A 20357-nucleotide genomic window follows, 5' to 3' on the forward strand; every position below is an offset into this window, starting at 1 on the left:
TTTGAGACGGAGTTTCGCTCTTGTTACCCAGGCTGGAGTGCAATGGCGCGATCTCGGCTCACCGCAACCTCCGCCTCCTGGGTTCAGGCAATTCTCCTGCCTCAGCCTCCTGAGTAGCTGGGATTACACGCACGCGCCACCATGCCCAGCTAATTTTTTGTAGTTTTAGTAGAGACGGGGTTTCACCGTGTTGACCAGGATGGTCTCGATCTCTTGACCTCGTGATCCAGCCGCCTCGTCCTCCCAAAGTGCTGGGATTACAGGCGTGAGCCACCGCGCCCGGCCTATTTCTTATACTTGCAGCACTTTTGGCATATAGGACATTCAGATGGTTATAAAATGAGTATCTCACAGTGCATTTTAGTGAATCAACTCCATTAATTTATAAAATAATAATCATCCTAAGCTAAAGAACTAAAAGTATTTCTGGTATACTATCTTAACTGTATGAACAAGTTAAAGTGCCAATTTTTACAGTACTTACACAGGTACAGACCACGGAGCTAAAGCACAGGCACCTAAAATTGATCCCTGTATCCCGAAACACAAAACTCTAATGCCTGCAGAGCTCACCCAAACTGATCCCAGGAGTAAATCCCCTGGCTCTATGTTGCCCATGGAGCAGTAGGGTTTGGAGCATCTGACCCAGAGTCAAAAAAGCCTCTGGTAGAAAAGCAAGAGGTGCTGTCTCTGCTAGCGTCCAACAGTGTTTTCCTCAAAATCAGTTGTAACAAAGCATAAAGAATAAATGAGGGCCAGGCACAGTGGCTTTGGGAGGCTGAGGCGAGCAGATCATCTGAGGTCAGGAGTTTGAGACCAGCCTGGCCAACATGGTGAAATCCTGGCTCTATTAAAAAACACCAAAGAAAATTAGCCAGGCATGGTGGCACACACCTGTAGTCCCAGCTACTCAGGAGGCTGAGGCAGGAGAATCACTTGAACCTGGGAGGCAGAGGTTGCAGTAAGCTGAGATTGTACTCCACGCTGGGCAACACAGTGAGATTCTGTCTCAAAAAAAAAAAAAAGAAAAGAAAAGAAAAAAAGAATAAATGAGAGCACACTCCCTTTTAATCATGTAACCCAGTGGTCACAATTTAATAAGAGAGATAGTACCAAAGAGAGATGGTAAAGTCCTGTTCAAATCAGCTACACCTAAGTTCAACTGACACAGAATGACTGTGCTGTAAGTTTGATTTAGAAAAAATTAGTCAATAGTATCTAGAGCTCTTTATTGCCATTTATTTCCTTCTGATCCTAGCCCATATTAGTAATTCTCACAATTGTAATACTTTGTTTTTTTAAAACAAAAACAAAAACAAAAAACTATCAGTGTTCAGTGTTTCTAAAATCAAGATATTTGACATGAGGATTAAAGCTTCAGGAGGACTAAGTTCCAGGGAACACACTATCTCCTGGAATTTCATTTGGGTCTCAAGTTTTCCAATACATGGACAAGCTATCTTTCTCCATTTATTTATGTCTTAATTTTTCTTGGATATATTTTCCAGTCATTGGCAGTATTTAGAAATGCATTAAGTTTTTGTACAATGACCCTGTCATCCTGTAATTTTGTTGCATGCACTTATTTGTTTTAGTATAGTTGTTTTAACCTTTGTTTTGTTGTTTCTGTGGCAATACTTGCAAAGCAACTTAATTTCTCTTTGTTAACAATGCCGCATTATGATTTTTGGCAGTTTTATTATGCTCATATGCTTTCCTGTTTATCCCTTTTTAAAACTCTTTCTTGTAGAAAAATGCCTTTGAAAATCTGGAATTAATTTTTACAACTAAAAACGTTCTGTTGATTTTATGCCTTAAGCATGTCAAAATCTGCCAATATTTTAAAATCTTCTCCATCATCACCAATATCAGCACTCCTAGTTCAAGGAACTACCTCCCAACTGGAAGTCTGTAATAGCCACAGGATAGTTTCCTGCATTCATTCTTAATCTCTTTCAAATTCAGTTTCTACAATGTAGCAATAAGGATTATCTATGATGATTTTACATATATGTAATAATTACATATTATTATGTACCGGTCCATACGCGCAAGTTAGACTGAGTCAACCCTTGCTCAGAACACTAGGCTCATAAATAAACCCAAAAATCTACAAGGCCTTTTAGGAAGCAGTGCTTGACTCTTTTCCATCATCACCTCTTGCCACTCTCGCCACACCCTCCCTTATGCCCTCCGTAGTGAGAGCACCATGCTCTCTGCTGCCTCAAATCTTTTGCACATGCTTCTATGTCTAGAATGCTCTTTCCCTCCATCCTCACCTAATTAACTCATAAACACACCTTCTGGATCTCAGCTTTAACAGCACTTTTTCAGGTTACATTGTGTTGACACCCAGTCCTTCCTCCTCACATCCAAATCTAAATGAGTTCCATGTACTTTTCCTTTAGAGCACTTACCACAGCATCACAGTCTTACTGTATATTTAATTAAATAGGATTATTTCAGGGCTGTGTCTTCCCCAGATTGTAAGATCCATGACAAAAGAAACCTTCTCTATTATACACACTGGTACTGTTCCAGTGTTATCACATAGCACACACCAACATAAAGGTGCTAAGTACTAGCTGAGTGGAATGCTGGATCCATTAATATTCTTATCTGTTATAAGATCATATAAAACCATTGTAACAGTTATAGACTTACCAAAGATGGAACTCTACTACCTAGTAGGGCTCATGTTAAAAACAACATGTACATGACATTTAATAAATAGTTATATAGGAAAATACGTTGGCAGTTTCTCAAAAAGTAGCACAGTTACCACAGACCCGGAAATTCTACTAGTAGGTGTATACCCAAGAGAATGAAAAACATATGTTCACACAAAACTTGTATATGAATGTTCAATGAAACATTATTCATAACAGCCAAAGAGTAGAAACAACCCAAATGTCTATCAACTGATGAATGGATAAATAAAATGTGGTATGTCCATTAAATGGAATGTTATTTTGTCGTACAAAGAATGTAAGGACCAATACAACAACATGAATGAATCAGAGATATGCTAAGTGAAAGAAGCCAGACACAAAGGGCCACATATTGCATGATTCCATGTACATAAGATGCCAAAACACACAAATCCATAGAGACAAAACGTAGGTTAGTGATTGCAAGGGGCGAAAGAAAGGAAGAAAGGAAAAAAGGCAGAAAGCAAGCAAGCAAGACAGAAAGACAGACAGAAAGACAGCAGACAGACTGCTTACATGTGTAGGGTTTCTTTTTGGAGTGATAAAAATGTTCTGGAATTAAGGCTGCAATGATCGGTGCATAACCTTGTGAATGCACTAAACACCACTGAACTGTATCCTTTAACACGGTGAATTCTATGGTATGTGAACTATAACTTAATTAAAAAATAGCTATCTGAAAAGATGCCAATGAACTATTTAAACATTTGCTTAAAATAGATTTCTCAGTTTTATAAGTGACTAAACCAATTTTCAGTGCAAGCCGTTAGAAATGGTTATGTAACCCTCAGAGGCACTAACACAAACTGTTCTCTGACATCAGCTCAGCCCCCCCCCTTTCCAGCGCTGTAATTTAATCTAGCCCTCCTCAATATGCTGTGACTTTGCAGATGTTTGTTAGTTCACATGTAAAAATAGCCCTGATCCACTTTATTGGGCTCCGCTTAACACATGGGAAGTGTCACAACAGGTTTCTCAGATCCAACAGATGATGCCAGGGAGTCTTAATAATGGAGAGTAGAAGCCAGTGGCACTTACATGGAAAGCCACCTCCAAATCTGTTGCACTTCTGCTGTGCTCCTCCAAATCTGCTTGATGCCTCCATCTTCTATACCTGCTCATTTTCCCTCAACCGTGTTCTGATCAATTTTCTCTCCAGGTTCAAACTTATTTACCTCCTTTCTCCAACCGACCTTTTGCAAACCTTTGTCTCCAGTCAAACAGTGCATTCTCCTCTCCACCCAAATGTTCCCTCTCAATCAATCATTGGAGAAAGACTTAGAAAAATGTGGCATATTACCCAAATTTACACATCTAAGAAACTTTTGAATATTCAATGTTTTCTACCAAATGACAAAATCAATACGTGTTTCCAGAGAGACAGGTATGCATACAAGGTGAAAGCTGACGTTCCTCTTCTCAAGGTCACTTTCTCACAGTAAGGAATACTAACTGACGAATCATTGCACACCTTTCTCTAGACAAACATGGACATTCTTCTTTTCTCTTTCCCTTTTGAAATTTCTCTGCCAATTGCTTTTCCACTCAACATGTCATAAATACTTTAATGAAAAGCAGAGATATTTAACTCATTTTTGGAAAATACTCCATGGCATAGATGTATCAATTACAATGGGTTGGACAATTAAGCAGACTCACAAGACTTCACAGGACATATTCACAAAAGACTTTACTCAAGGCAAAGAATAGGGGTACAGCAGGAAAATAAAAGCCCAGAAAAGTATCAGAATCCTGGGAGACTGACAGGCACAGCTCCCCAGGATCCCTTCTCTTTTACCCTCAACATGGACTTTGAAGTTCCATTGTATGTATGTAAAATCTTAATTTTAGGAAAGCCCAGGAGAAAGTCTTCAGTGGGATCTTTTCTACCCTCTGGTTGACTAGCCAAGGCAAACTGTGTAGCCAGTTAAACTAGTTAAGCCATCAATCTCTATATGCTTAAACTAAGTAGAGAAGCTAGTCTTGGGTGGCTACAAGGGAGTTTCAAACCTTAAACAGCACATTATAAATCACCGGCTGGTCCGTCTCATCCTTATCCTAGGCAGTGTTCAGCATCACACTTCCAGGTGTCCTAGAGACAGGCACAGAGCTGTCCTCACCCTGTGTGAGACAACTCAACTTTCCACAACAGCTGCATCATAAAGCATTCAACAATTCTCCTCCTGGTGCAAATTCTGGCTTCCATTTTTTTCTACTACCACGGCAATGAAATATATTCACATTATTGTATACTATGAGAGAGAATGCCCCAACGAACACTGCTGACTCCAGGGCATTTGAGTTTGTAATTTTATCACATACAACCGGATTACTTACCTAAGAATCTACAGCACTTCACACTTTTACCAGCAATGTATAAATTTCCACTGACCATAAACTGAGACAAGTACAAACATCAATTCTGTGAATTTTGTCAATCTGATGAGTATTTGATATTTATTCTGAAGGCAGTAGCGGTCTAGATTAATCAAAGTATACCTTTATCATATACCTTTACATCCCTACACTGAGTTGGAATCCTAAGTAAATAGAGTAACATTTCTTTGAAAGTAGTACAGAACCTTTTTGCTCCACACTTGCTGCTCAGCCTGCGCCATCTGCAGTGCTGGTAGACTCCTTAGAAATGAAGACATAATTCTAACCCATCCTCATTTTGTTCTTGAAACACAAAACCAGAACACAGAAATGAAGAAAGGAAATACACAAACCTGAGACTAAACTCATCTTGGAATATAGATGAGTATACTTTGGTGGTGAAGTTAAAAATGTGTTCACAATATTAAAAAAAGTTTCGTACAAATCAAGACTTGAATGCTGGCCAAGGAAACAAGTCAATCCTATAATTCATTGTTATCTTTCTTAAACACCAAGTCCTTAGAACAATGAAAATAAACACTACCATATGTATTATGCCAGTCACTGAATTAGCAATCTAGCTATTTTTAAATCACTGACCTCCTCTGACCCAGCAGTTACCTAAGTTTAGAGAAAGCAAGCAACAATGCCAGGGCCTGTGAGCATTTAGAGTTGTTGGGCCAAAAGTAACCGAGCTGCTATTCTGATTCTAGAGTTTTTCTTTTTTTCTTTTCTTATCTTTTTTTTTTTTTAATGTATTCATTTCAGTAGAGAATTAAGTAAACTTCACATTACACAGCCAAGGCCAAAGTAATTTTGCACAGTTAGAATGTGTTTAAGAAACTAGTCACAATTTAACCGGATTAGATTTCAACAAGGAGATGACTGTGTTCCTCCAAATAACCTTCATTTAGGAAGATGATTTTCCTCTAACATGTGGAAAGAGTTAAGAAGGTGAGCCTGGAGGAGATGATTAAAGAAGGCTGGTGAAGGGAAGTTGGAGTAAGTTATGACAGGATTGTCAGAATGGCCGGTGGTACGGTGCTTTGACAACTCATTGTTTTAAATGCAAAAATCCTCCATCACTTCTTCCCAGTTCCAACCCAAACACACCTGCTATAGTTTTCAAACAGCCTAATTAGTCTGACAGTCCTGCCATGGGACAGCTCAGACTAACAATTACCTAAAATGTAACTTATCTTTACTTAGCAGGATACAAGGTAACAGCTTTGTTGTCATAGGTTTCTTTTTTGAAATGAAAACATTCTGTTAGAGTACATCCTGAATTCCTCAATCGAAGGCCCTGGAGGAAGTGGCCAGTTTCTCAGGACTCAATCAAATATTGCACAGGTGCGGATGCTCACTTACACTCTAACACCAGCTTCTCTGAGAGAAGCCTGCCACCCACCCATCACCCCTATCAGAATGTTCTATCACTGGGCCACTGCCAAAAGTGTCACTGGGGTGCCCTACCTGGACAATAATATCATTTCTTTCTTTCTTTTTTTTTTTTTTTTTTGAGAAGAAGTCTTGCTCTGTCGCCCAGGTTAGAGTGCAGTGGCATGATCTCGGCCCACTGCAACCCCCACTTCCCAGGTTCAAGTGATTCTCCTGCTGCAGCCTCCTGAGTAGCTGGGATTACAGGTGTGCGCCACCACGCCCAGCTAATTTTTGTATTTTTAGTAGAGACAGGGTTTCACCATGTTGGTAAGGCTGGTCTCTAACTCCTGACCTTGTGACCCCCACGCCCCTCGCTTGGCCTCTCAAAGTGCTGGGATAACAAGCATAAGCTGCTGTGCCCGGCCTATCATTTTGTAAGTGGGTAAAAAGAGGCTAGTCATCCAAAAGACAATGGGCACTACTGTTGTCATAGAAGAACAGAAAAACCACAGAAAATGTAGTATGTTCCAATTCCTCTCTCTGAGTCAGCATTTAAGAGGAATTTGAGGTCATCAAGAAGGACTGGAGCATAGCTGAGACTATGGCTTTGACCTGGGCAAAAGCCAACATGTCAACATTAAAGCATTAATTTCTTCACTATATAGACCCTTACTTCCAAAGACAACTTTGGGGCAAAAGCTTCAATGTGGTAGCAAACTGACATGGCACAAGAAGAGTCTTCTGTAGAAACCTGCCTATAAAGATTACATTAAACCGCTAGGTGCTTGGCTGAACCATTAGTGTCTACTGACACAAAAGACAATGGAAGCTTCCTAAATTCCTCTCTCCACCATGTAATACATATAATAAGACATATATTGATGTCGAATTGGTTGGTACTACTTCTATCAACTCATTTATACCACCTTGAAATGAGCTGTACTAAAAGTATGACCCCTCACCAGAAGTGTCACTGAGAGTTTAAAAATGAAACTCTGGGGCCCCACTCCAGACCCACAGAAACTCTAGGTGTGAATCCCAGCAATCTGTGTTTTAACAAATGCTCCAGGGGATTCTGATGCACAATCACATTTGAGAACCAATGGCTTGTGAAACATCAATATCAGAGGCACAATGTGATGGGAGTACAAGGACCAGCAATACTGTATTCTCAAAACGCTTTCTCTTATTCCCGCCCGCAGTCATGAGTCCCTCACTTTTTCCTCTTTAACTGAGAAATTCTTTGAAAGAAAAATCTCCCTCCACAGCCTCACCCATCAGTCATTCCACAATTCCTTCCAATCTGGCTTCAGTTTTCAGAGCTCTACAACTACTCTCTAGATAAGAACAATGAACAACGGTGACTTCTTTTAAGTGCTGGATTTAGTGGGTGTCTCAGTCCTGGTCTTCTTTGGATTTAGCAGCACTTGGTATTTGATTGAGTGTCTCTCTGTTGCTATGTCCAGTTGAATCTATCCACTGTGTGCTTTCCTTTGTCTTCTAATTGACACAGCCTGTCCTCCTTCTCAATAAGAAAATCAGTCTCTCTGTGCCTCTCCCTACCACCTCTCCATACAGCTGTCAAATTCTTTCAAAAGTAGAAGAGGAAACCAATCCATATTTTTCAGAATTCCATCCAAGTTCCTCACCCTGGTTTTTAAAAGACTCCAAAAAATGACCCTGACTTACCTTCCTGTCCCTGCTCCCATCTTCTCTTGACACGTATTCTATGCCCTGCCTCAACAGACTATTTGCTATTTTCAGAGTACACCTCACATCTTCCCACTTCCACGGAAAAGCTCATGTTAGTCCTTTCACCCTATCACTGCCAGCTGCCACTCTCATCTCTGCTAACCAAAGTTCCACTCTTACTTCATGAACCCCTCAGATGGTATTTTGGAATCGTTACATCTCTCATTCTGCCCTTGTTACATTATTTTTTTTTACCTTGAATTGTATCAGTCTGCATCTTATCTTCCCTACCAGATTATAATTTCCTGTATGGCAAGCATGATTGGCTTCTCTCTGCATTTTCTGCACAGGGTACTACACAAAAAAGGTGTTCAATAATGACTTTCCAAAGTAAAATAACAAATGTTCCAACTTTGAATCACACACATTTTTCCCAGAAAATATGTTAATGTAACTTATTTGGGTCTGGCAAAATCAGGAGAAAAATTCCCATGAAAGCAAACCACCTGGTTTAAATTTAAAAATAAAAGGCAGTGTGAGTGGAGTATGTTCATACAAGAATAAAGTGAAGAGCAAAGTCAAAGCAAACCCTAAAATCAGTCTTCTCACTTGAACCATCATCCCAAATTTCCCCAATGGGTTTTGCTCCTTTGCGTGCAACTTTTAAAAATAAAACAATGAAAGGCAACCCAGGGCTGTCTTTCACCACAAATATTTCCTCTCCATCCAGAGCTACTGCTAAAGACATCTAATCAGTTTAATTGTTAGATCTTAGTATTTGTATAATACTAAGATCTTTCTGATAATCTGAAAATATTAAAAATCTTATAGATGTCTGAAATTACTTAGGTCATAAATATGCTCAATTTTAAGTCCCTAGGATCATGGAAACACCACTTTCTAAAAACCATTTACAGGTAAGCCAACACACACATGGCAGAATATATGTTCAGGTCTACTGAATGGATCAGATGTGGGGGTACCTCCAGAGAGACAAAGAAAAGGAGCAATACTCTCTTTCTCAGCACGCAGAAAGATGTTGCTATTTTAAGTCCCTTAACATAATACACCCCTGAATGAATTGATGAACTCTGCCTTGCTAGTAGGTCATTTCATGCTTAAGAACCTGAAACACATTCAATCCACACCAACTCAACACCTTTTTCACAAAGGACTTTAAAGGTGAAATGGTTTCCAGTGGGAGATAAGCAACTATGTGCCCTGCAGAGAAGTAGCCTTGTTAGTGGCTATCAGCCATCACTCACTCAACTCCATTCAGGAAAGGCTGATTGATGTAGCTCTGGGGAAGGAAGATATAGGTGAGTATGAGTAGATTTATTATTTTTAGCTATGCCCCTAGTTTAAAAGAATTTCATGTGCCCTTTTCTAAATAATTAGAACAAAACTGCTGTATTAAATACTTACTCTAATCTAATGCTTACTATCATAATAAAATGATGTACAATATTAAACAATGTAGCCTTCATTCAACTCTAGTATCAAACCAGTTGATCAATGGGGTGCCAGAGATGGTAGCTCTATCTCCCATACATTCTCATATGCAGAATGTATGCAGACCATCCTCCAGGCAATAAAACTGGCATTTTAAAAAAGCAAATTTACTCATTAGGAGGCATTTAAAAGTTTTCCCAAATACCTCAGTTTGCACTTGAACTCTTTCCTTTCCTAGGCCTCCATGATGTGATTTTAGATGAAACTGTCATTCCACTTGAAATACTGGCAAGGTAGACATCACAGCATTCCAATAAAAAATGACATCAACTTTTTACCAGTTAAAATAAAAACTAACTCAACCACCACAATAAATTCATATGGGAATTGGCTTCAATTTACATATTATAATGACAATTATAAATTTGTAACTTATAAATTTCTGCAGAGATACATTTGGCAGAACAACTCAGCTCAGAGAAAACAATGAGAGATGGCCTCTCGTGTGTGTAGAAACATGGAGGAGGCTGTGCCAAAATCTGAGTTCAAATAACGACGGAAGAGAAGAAATGAAACAAAGGTTAGATACAAGGCAAACGAGGGCATTCTGAATAGGACAGTGCTTTGAGTAATAGAAGTGATAAGCAGACAAAATATTGTGTTTACAGAGGTGAAGCAAGGGTTAAATGATAATACAATGACTTAACAGAGAAGGCAAAAAAGTGGCAAGAATTTCTGCTATATTAGGATTTTATCAGTGACCTTGACAGTCTGGGACACAGTGTTACGAAAATACTGCTTTTCATCTTATTTGCATTCCAAATAATGAGTTTTCAGGAAGGCTTCCTTGACTTCCAGTCTCTCTTCTTCCTTTATTATCTATACTCAAGTATTTAACCAGAGAGTAGTTCATTTACTCGATCAATTACCATGCACATAGAGAGCACCTGCTAAGACAGGACCCTGGTCTGGGAGCTACTGGGAACACAAAGCTAAATAAGAGTTGGACTGCCCCTCTACAGTGTTTCTATCTAGTATGCACAAACCATCACATAACAAAAATACTGGAGCAAAGAGAAGCAGCCACAATGCTCTGGAAGGGGTGGACCATAAAACTCACCAAGACTCACTCACATCCCTGGACTTCTGAGAGTCAATTTACTCTGTCCTTTCTCTGCAACTAGGTTTTTAGAAAATAATACACAATTTTATATTGGTCAGGTCACTGAATCATTAATCAAACCAACTTATATATCTCTGGGTCAAGAAATGGCTTGTTTCCAAAAGCAGTGTTGACAACTGTGAGGCTGTAAGTTAAGTCTCAGCTCCATAATTCAATTCCTGATTGAGTTACTTTATCAGTGAAAATAAGGCATGGAATTGGTACCAGTTTTCAGTTCAATGGTTGAAAATGTTGGAAAGAAAATGGCATGTTTATATTTCTGAAGTTGCCAAGGAATGAGTGTTACCCTCTGATGCCTCATGTAAGAAGAAAATATTCATTTATCTGTGAATACAAAAGGGTTAATATTTGAGGAAAAAGTGTCCTCTTACACATTATATGGACTTGATAAACACTGACAAAATGAAAATTTGAGTTGGATGCTTTAATGTCCATCAAAAATTAATTACCTGTCAAAAATACTCCTCCCTTCCCACTCCTATACACCCACTTCTGCCTCAATTTAGAAAATCAAATTGAATTTCATTCTGATCTAATAACAGATGGCTTTCACGTTAAGCAATTTGAATTATCAGACAGCAAACAGTAACCTACTCAAACATTTTTGTTATCTCCTATCAACTGCCAAACAAAGAAGACCAATACTCAAAGAAGGCAAAGGGAAAAACAAAAAGATGTGATTCTCTTAGGAAACAAATTCAACTACCAACATAAAAGCCGTAATTTCTTGGATACAGGACTTACCTCATATAGTCCGAAAGAAAGTACAGTCATCCCTCAATATCCATGAGGGATTAGTTCCAGGACCTCCCATGGATACAAAATCCATAGATGCTCAAGTCACTTAAATAAACTGGTGTAGTATTTGCATATAACCTACACATATCCTTTCATATGCTTTAAATCATCTCTAGGTTACTTATAAGACCTAATATAATGTAAATAGTAAATATGTAAATAGCTATGTAAACAGTTGTTATACTATATTTTTAAATTTGTATTTTTTTATTGTTGCTTTTTTTTAATCTGTGAAAGCATATGAAAGGATATGTGTAGGTTATATGCAAATACTACACCAGTTTACTTAAGGGACTTGAGCATCTATGGATTTTTGTATCCATGGGAGGTCCTGGAACTAATCCCATATCGATATTGAGGGAGGACTGTACTTTCTAATTTTTTTGTTTTTTTTTTTTTTGAGATGGAGTCTTGCTCTGTCGTGCAGACTGGAGTACAGTGGTATGATCTCGGCTCACTGCAAACTTCGCCTCCTAGGTTCAAGTGATTCTCCTACCTCAGCCTCCCTGAGTAGCTGGGATTATAGGTGTGTGCTACCATGCCCAGCTAATTTTTACATTTTTAGTAGAGATGGGGTTTCGCCCTGTTGGCCAGGCTGGTCTCGAACTCCTGACCTCAGGCGATTCACCCACCTTGGCCTCTCAAAGTGCTGGGATTATAGGTGTGAGCCACTGTGCCCAGCTTAATTGTTATTTTTATTTTTTCCTATTTTTGATTTTCAATTGGTTAAATCTTAGGATGAGAAACCGAGAGATGCGGTGTATTCTGTTGACTAAAATGGCTTTTATAGTTAAGCCCTAATATTTTATTTTTGAATTGAGTTTTATATACATTTATTATAGAAGCCTTCCCTCTCACTTGCCTATTCTCCTTTTTATCCATAGGGCCAATCCTGTTAATCTACGAAGGGGACTGATGAACCAAGATGGATAATCAAGAAATAAAATTTTACCTGAATGACAGACAAAGGAAGTTTTTTTGGAGATAGGTAAGTACCCAGAAGGGTGGAGCACCTGTGTGGTAGCTCAAAGTCATCACAGCTGTGATGACCACACTCAACTGCACTATGTTGACTTCTTGAGCCAAGGCTCGAAAATCAGTAACTGCCAGTCACTGAACATAGGAGCACTCTGCTACAAGATACATTACGGGTTGGAAAAGCATGTATGTACTTCGGTTTCAAAAGCTGTTACTGAATATTCTGAACAATATGGCAACAAATGCAAAAACTGCATATTGTCAAAAATACCAGGCTTGAAACATCTAGATTTTTCCCTTTCAATTCCTGTGGTTATCCCTTCACAACTAAACTCCTGGAGTAGCTCTGTCCCAGACTTCTAACAGTCCTTTACTCTAGTTCATTCTGCCTTCCATCTTTAACCCACATATTCAGTCTGTCTCGTTTTGGCTCATAAACCTTCAACAGCTACTCAGTATACACAAGAAATGTTGGAATCCCTTTGGCTTAGCATTCAAGACCCTATAGAATTCAACCCCAGCCTACCTTTTGAATCATGTGTTTGTTTCCCTGCCAGGTGCAACAAGATATGAATCTCCTTGTTGCACCTGGCAGTCTAATAATGGTTCAGCAAAGCAGTCCTACAGTCTTCTTCCTTACTGTTCAGAAAAAACCCTTCTTCTCCTTTCCCACTCAACCCACACATAAAAATGTCTTCTCTTTTCCTCTCTGTTCATCCCATGTCCTCCTAAAATTCAAGGTCTAGCTCAAGATACACCACAATTTTCTTTCATTACCAATTTCTATAGCATTGACATAGGAACCATGATTTGCCACAAAAATCTGAAGAGAACTGAGATCATGTAGTCCAAATCCTTCACCTTCCACACAGATCATCTCTTTGCACTTTTACATGTTTTTTCATGTGCCCATTTCAACAAATATGTTATAAGCTCTTCATAAGTTGTAAGCTGAAGTTCCCACCTTATATTTTCTTATGTGTTATATAATAAAATAATCTCACTATTTTGCAAATTGGGTTAATTAGTAAATATATCTTCCTTAAATGTATTAAAAATCAGCATATAATGCCTTTCGTGGGAGGTGGTGAAAAAGAAGCAGGGAATTTTTGATAGGGCTCCATAGAAATATCAGCAGTGTAAGAATAGTCTTCTTAAACACCAGATAATGTTGGCAAACATCACTGATCCTCACCACATCACAGAACTTCAGAGATGAGATTCTCAAATGAGGCAAACTCAGAAATGAGCTAAGACGTCTTTTTCTTACATTCCTGGGCATTGAAAAAAAAATCTTAGAGCATGATGGCCAATTTGCTTGCATTAAAGATCATTCTGCTTTTGGCTGTATCAAAATGAGCCCCATCCAAAAAGAGCCATGCCACAATGCCATGCACTATACAGAAATAGGCCTGGTTGTATTCTTTTTTTTAAACTTTTATTTCTGGAGTATCTGTCCAATTGGCACATATAACTCAGAGTGTTTCCAAACTGCTTTTCACTCATGTGACATCACATATGATTATATTCTATATATCTTTTCTAGAATAACATCTGTAGATTACAAACAAAATAAAGACAATAATATTTAACACTGCTGAAACAACTGAAGACTTTATTGTATTTGAGAGCATATTGCTATGAAGCACTTAAATATATTTAAAATGTTGGCTTTCAAAAGTATTATGACTGTAAATCACTCTAAAGTGAGTTTAAGTGTCATCTTAATAAATGCCACAAAGCAAAAATCAATCTACCCTGAAACAAAAACTTGAGATGCAGAGTATTTACAACTGAACTATATTTAATTGAAGTCTTTGTATATACTACTATGTGTATCTGACAAATATGAGAAAAAAAAAACATGCAAAATTCTTACCTTGTGTTTGTTTCTTGTTCACTGCATTATCAGCTTTATGTCGTTTCTAAAGTTTAAAAGCAAAAAGAACAACTGTGAAAATGTGAATGAGATTAATAAAACAAGAGAGCACCCATACCAAAAAAGATGTAGCTTAAGTTTCTCATGGTTTTTATCCTTTCTCATTCATGTCAATGTTAAAGTATACATTGATGGGGGAGTGGTGATGGGAAGAATTAGAGCACGCCTAGGAATTTTAAAATGGAAAGAACAATCCCCAGCATCTCCATAGAGTGCTCCTCTTCTGAGAGCACACATCTGTGGTCCTCACAAGGATCTTCTGTCAGCCACACAGGTAAGTTTAAAATTTTCATGTACTAGAAAAGTATGAACTGAAAGGATGATTTAGTATTTTGCTTTAATAACTCACTTTAAAAAGGAGATTTACTGAGAGAATGATGTATAATAACTATAATTTAATAACAGTATTGATATATTTTCAGCTTCTCATGAAATTCAATATATCATTAGGTTGATAATTTATAATTATCTATAATTTAATGATGTGCTGATGACTGTCAATGACTTGAACCAACGACATCTACCATTGGCATAGAGTCTCTCCTGCTCCCTGCTCCCCAGCACTCCCTCTTCCCACTACTTGCAACTGAAGGCCACTGAATTACATAATCTTATCATATTCTCCTTCCTCCCAAAAGCATCTACAAAATTAAACAATAAATAAGTGAGTTAGTCTAAGTCTAGGTAAGTTTAAAGAGTTGCATAAGCCAAGGTTTTACAGCAGTGGGTAAGAAGAAGAAACAGAGGTCAGAGGAAATGTGAGAATTTGAGTGGCCGTTGAAGCTATTTTCTCTCTGGTTCACTTAGAGGTTTTCCATGGCTTTGGTCTAAACTTACAGCATCGAGTATAACTCATCTGACTCTATTAACACTGCAGAAAAGTGTTGAGTGTATCTCACTGTTTGCTCAAATATCCTATCATATAAAGCCCGAAGTCTAATTTAGCTGTGCGTACCTGACTATAACATGATTGGAACAAATGTAAAACAAATGAGTTCCTAAGTTTTCCATTTGAGAAAAAACATAGTTTTTAGAATCACAGTGCACATATGAAAACACTGCAAGAGAAAAATCTAGAGGTGTGCATTAGTACTCCTCCAGGATACAGCAACACCCAAGAGGAACAGATAAGAGCTGGCAGCGTACACTCAGTTCGTGGAAACAATCAGCTACTGAACTGCACAAAATGCAAACAGACCATTTAAAATGCCTCTGCGAAAGAATTGTTGAGAATGATTCATCCCACACTGACATGCAGGAACACACTAGCACTCCTTTTCAGTATAAAATAATCACTCATAAAAGTGTATTAATGTTGACTTTTAATAGGCATATTATTGCTTCCAAAAGCAAGCACGGTTTGCCAAAAAAAAGATTCTCAAATGTTTAAAGCTCTGTTAAATGTGTAGCATCAGTAGAGATTCTGTAGTTATAGAACTTTGAAAATATTAGTTTTGCTTATTAGATTATAAAAAAATTAGAAAGTGATCCAAAATAACAGTCCATTCAAAGGAGGCACAGATATTTCTAAAATATAAGAGATAATGGTTAGATTTCCAACTAAAGGAGACAAATAATAGCTAATTAATGAAACATTCCACTTCCAAGAGGAAATTTAATCTTAGTGAAACCCAAGGCAATCTTAAACATCACTTTCCATCTACAGAGAATTCCTGCACAAGAGCATCTCTTTCCTTTATCTTCCCATCACAGAATAAATTAGGTTACTTGTCATTAAACAAGTGTGGTGACTATACTAAAGGTTTACTTTAACAGGCATAAAAGCATCTAACTTTTGTACCTTGATGAGATCATTTCTTCTAAAACCAATAGTTCAGAAAAAAATTAAGTTATTCTATGAGTTCAAATACCTCAACTGTGTCATAATCAGAATTCATTTACTATCACTGAGGGCTAATGAATTATTTAATATCATCAGTATTAGATCGACAGCACACCAATAAACTGTATTGTATAAACAGTGTTATGAACTTCAGGCTACACAGTGTGCAATGCTGACCACTCCCTCCTTCTGGAAACTCTTCCCTTCTTAGGTATTTATCACATCATTGCTGGTTTTCCATCTGCACCTTGACCCCTGCTTGTCTCCTCTGCCTACTTGCTATTCAGCGATGGTATTGCTCAAGGCTTACTCCCTGGCGTTCCTCACTTCTCACTCCACAATCTCTTCTTCCAACTCTTTCATATCTGCAGTTTCAATTATAACCAGTACATAAGTATACACCAGCCAAAATTCTCATCTCAGCTCAACAGTTATATCTGGTTGCCTCTTTGACATCTCTCTGGCAATCTCACTGTCCACTAGGCAACCGGTGACCTTAATCCCCAAGACCTGGTCCTTGTCACAGACATGGAAACACATGCCACTCATTTACGCAAACCAGGAACTTCAGAGTCATTCTTATACCTTTGTCTACGTTTCATTCCTATCCAAGCCATTCCTTCACTCAATAAATATTACTAAACACTGACTATGTGCTAGGCCCTGTTACTGCTGCTGAGACTACAGCAAAAAACAAGAGACAAAACCCCTTGCTTACATGGAGCTTACATTCCAGTGGTTGTGGATAGAATAGGGTATGTAGCATGTTAGATAGTGATGTCTTGTCAGTTTGACTCTTAAAAATGTAGTAAATTCATTTTCCTACTTTTTACCATCTCTACCATACCTACTTAGTCTAATATAGCTTCATTTTTTTACACTAACAACTAGAATATTCTTCTAACTAGTCTGCACAAATGCTCTGTTTTCCTTGCAATCAATTTTCCACTGCTTAGCCAAAAGGATCTCTAGATGATAATACAGTTAACATTTATTCATCACTTACTATATACCAGGCATTATTCTTATGACTTCATGTACATCATTTAATTCTCATTAATAGCCTAATGTGAAAATAAATTTTTTTGAGACAGAGTCTCGCTCTGTTGCCCAGGCTGGAGGGCAGTGGCATGATCTCAGCTCACTGCAACCTCCAGCTCCAGGGTTCAAGAAATTCTTGCCAGTGTAATTACTTGATTAATGTTGATCTCCCCTACTGCATATAAACTCTATCATGGCTACTTTTACTCCCTAACATAGTCTCAGTATTTGGTACCTACACATTGTAGACTTTGAATAACTGTTTTATAATGAATAAAGTCTACTAGTATTTAAATTAACAAGTTTATAGCAAAGAGGAAACATGTTTTGTGGTAAATATTTATCAGTTTAACAAATTTGATCTTTATCATAAGCACTAGGATTTAGCCTATACAGCTTTTTAGAAAAGAGTTCTCCATCAATTTTAGAGTATTTTCAAGGATGTGTGTTATCTGTTATTAACAAATAAAAATAGAAAATCATGTTAAGTTGTCTAAAGCATCACAATAGAATACACTGGAGTGGGTAAGTCTTCAGTATCTTACCTGCAGAAATTCTTATTGTATTTTAATCTATACATATGTATATATTTAAAAACATTAATAGAATATAGAAAAGTTTACTAGATTGTAATCTCTGCTTCGTTCACTGATGTATTAGTGGCAGCCATGAGCAGTCTTCACCAATATCCAGCTCCTCACTTCCATGGACCTTGAGATAACACCTTCTCTTTGCCATGTCACTAGTTCTAAAACTGAGCTATAAACAGATGTGTGTACTACTTCGGGGCCAACACACAGAAGAAGTGAGATTCATCCCCTGCTCCCACCCTTGCTACAATAATCACCAATACTCCCCAAAGCAGAACCTTGATTCGGGCTGAATCTCTGATATCCTCCATCATGTGTCTTTGAGTAAGTGAAAAACAAACTTACTTGTTAAGCCACTGACATATGAGACATGATTACCACCAAAGCAAAAGTTTCACACATCCTCATACATATCTTAATGAATGTCTGGCACCTTAAGCGTACTTCAGATGTTCTTGCTGAATGGATGAATGAATAGATGTATTCCTTATTCTCACTGATAAAGATAGCTCTTTGTCCAACTGTCTAAATTGTTATACGATATTTCCCTTATTTTAGGGAGTATTCTTTCAAACTTTCTATCACGTTGCAGTTTGACATAAACTTCTTGTTAAACTACCCTTACAATTTCTAGTCAATTTCTTAACAGCGATTTCACTGGAAAACTACTTCATATGATACTATTATCTCACAATACTATTATCACATTCTTTAGGACTGCATGATTAGTGGCATTCTAATAGCATTCAATTATTATATTATAACAAAACAGTTCTGCTAAAAAAAAAAAAAAACTTCTTGGATACAATTTGATTTCAAAGATGGAGTACTAGAAACCATAGCCAGAGTGATTATAGCTTTGCTTTGTTAGGGAACAAAACAAAACAAAACAAAACAGACAGGAAAGGCAGTTTTGAGTAGTGATATAAAGCAGGAATCTGGAGCCAAAACACCTTGTTTGAATTCTGACAGCCTCAGCTGTGACCCTGGACAAGTTACCGTACCCCTCCTGCCTCCTATCTGTAAAACAGGGATAAGATCAATACACTTTAAAGGGTTGTTATAAGATTTAGTAAATGTAAAGGACATAGAGTAAGTACAACATAGAAGCACAATAAATGTTAATATTATTATTGGTGACTCTTCACAATCATACAGAGCCAACAGCACTGGACAGGACAAAATTCTATCACTTCATTGGACAAGTTACATAACTCCTTACTTTTAAAATTGGGTTAACATCCAAATTTCAAAGTTATTGAAAAAATTAAATGAGAAAAATATTTGCAAAAAACACTAGCACAATGCCTAGTAAATTAAAGGTGCTCAATGAAAATTAGGTTAAACAAGAAAAGGGAAGTCCATAAGGCAAAGAAAGTGACAAAAGTGTAGTAAAGACCAAACCCTGAGGACTGCCAAGTCCTACCACAATATAAAATTTGGCAAGTCTGTGTGGAGCAATACAGGTGGGAATGTCTTAAACTTCTAAGCTAGGGATCCCCAACAAGTATGTCATTTCCAGTCAAGAGGACTATGCTGTTTTACACACATGCATACACATGTACAACATCTGTTTCTACTCTTACTTGGAAAAAACTGATGATCTAAATGTTCAATTAATCAATTTCTAATATGGCACATGCCATCTTAATAAGATCCCAATTCAATGCTCTGTAGAAAAACGTTAATGTTTGTGTAACTTTAAATTGGAGCATTCTAAACAATTTTTCAGCGATTCCTTGCCTTACCATCTTACTTTCCTATGGCTTAACAGACTGTCATCTCACACTGGCAAATAATTATTTTAGAATAAAATACCTAGGAATACAGCTAACTAGGGAGGTAAAAGATCTCTACAAGGAAAACTACAAACCACTACTCAATGAAATCAGAGATGACAAAACAAATGGAAAACATTCTATGGTCCGAATAGAAGAATCAATATCATAAAAATAGCCATACAGCTCAAAGCAATTTATAGATTCAATGCTATTCCCATTAAACTACCATTGACATTCTTCACAGAAAGTCAATGAATTCTTCACAAAATTTCAATGAATAGTTTAAAATTTAATATTTTAAAATTCATATGGAACCAAAAAGAGAGCCCAAACAGCCAAGGCAATCCTAAGCAAAAAGAACAAAGCTGGAGGTATCAATCATGCTACCCAACTTCAAATTATACTACAGGCCTATAGTAACCAAAACAGCATGGTTCTAGTACAAGAACACACATGGACCGATGAAACAGTATAGAGAACCCAGAAATAAGACTGCACACCTACAACAATCTGATCTGTAACAAAGCTGACAAAAACAAGCAATGGGGAAAGGAGTCCCTATTCAATAAGTGATGCTGGGATAACTGGTTAGC

General features: G+C 37.6%; 1 protein-coding gene across 8 annotated transcripts in view; it reads right to left on the reverse strand.

Moving 5' to 3' along the window:
• The window catches only part of ATP8A1 (ATPase phospholipid transporting 8A1), a 249208-nt gene that overhangs the window by 191777 nt on the left and 37074 nt on the right, over positions 1–20357 (reverse strand). For all 8 annotated transcript variants that reach the window (XM_032272101.1, XM_032272106.1, XM_032272095.1 and 5 more), the window contains exon 5: positions 14450–14495. In XM_032272101.1, coding sequence (XP_032127992.1) covers positions 14450–14495 — 46 coding nt within the window. The remainder of the gene's footprint in view (positions 1–14449; positions 14496–20357) is intronic.

This window comes from Sapajus apella, unplaced genomic scaffold, assembly GCF_009761245.1.
Source record: "Sapajus apella isolate SASKATOON/1434 unplaced genomic scaffold, GSC_monkey_1.0 scaffold5, whole genome shotgun sequence".
Taxonomy (NCBI): Eukaryota; Metazoa; Chordata; class Mammalia; order Primates; family Cebidae; genus Sapajus; species Sapajus apella.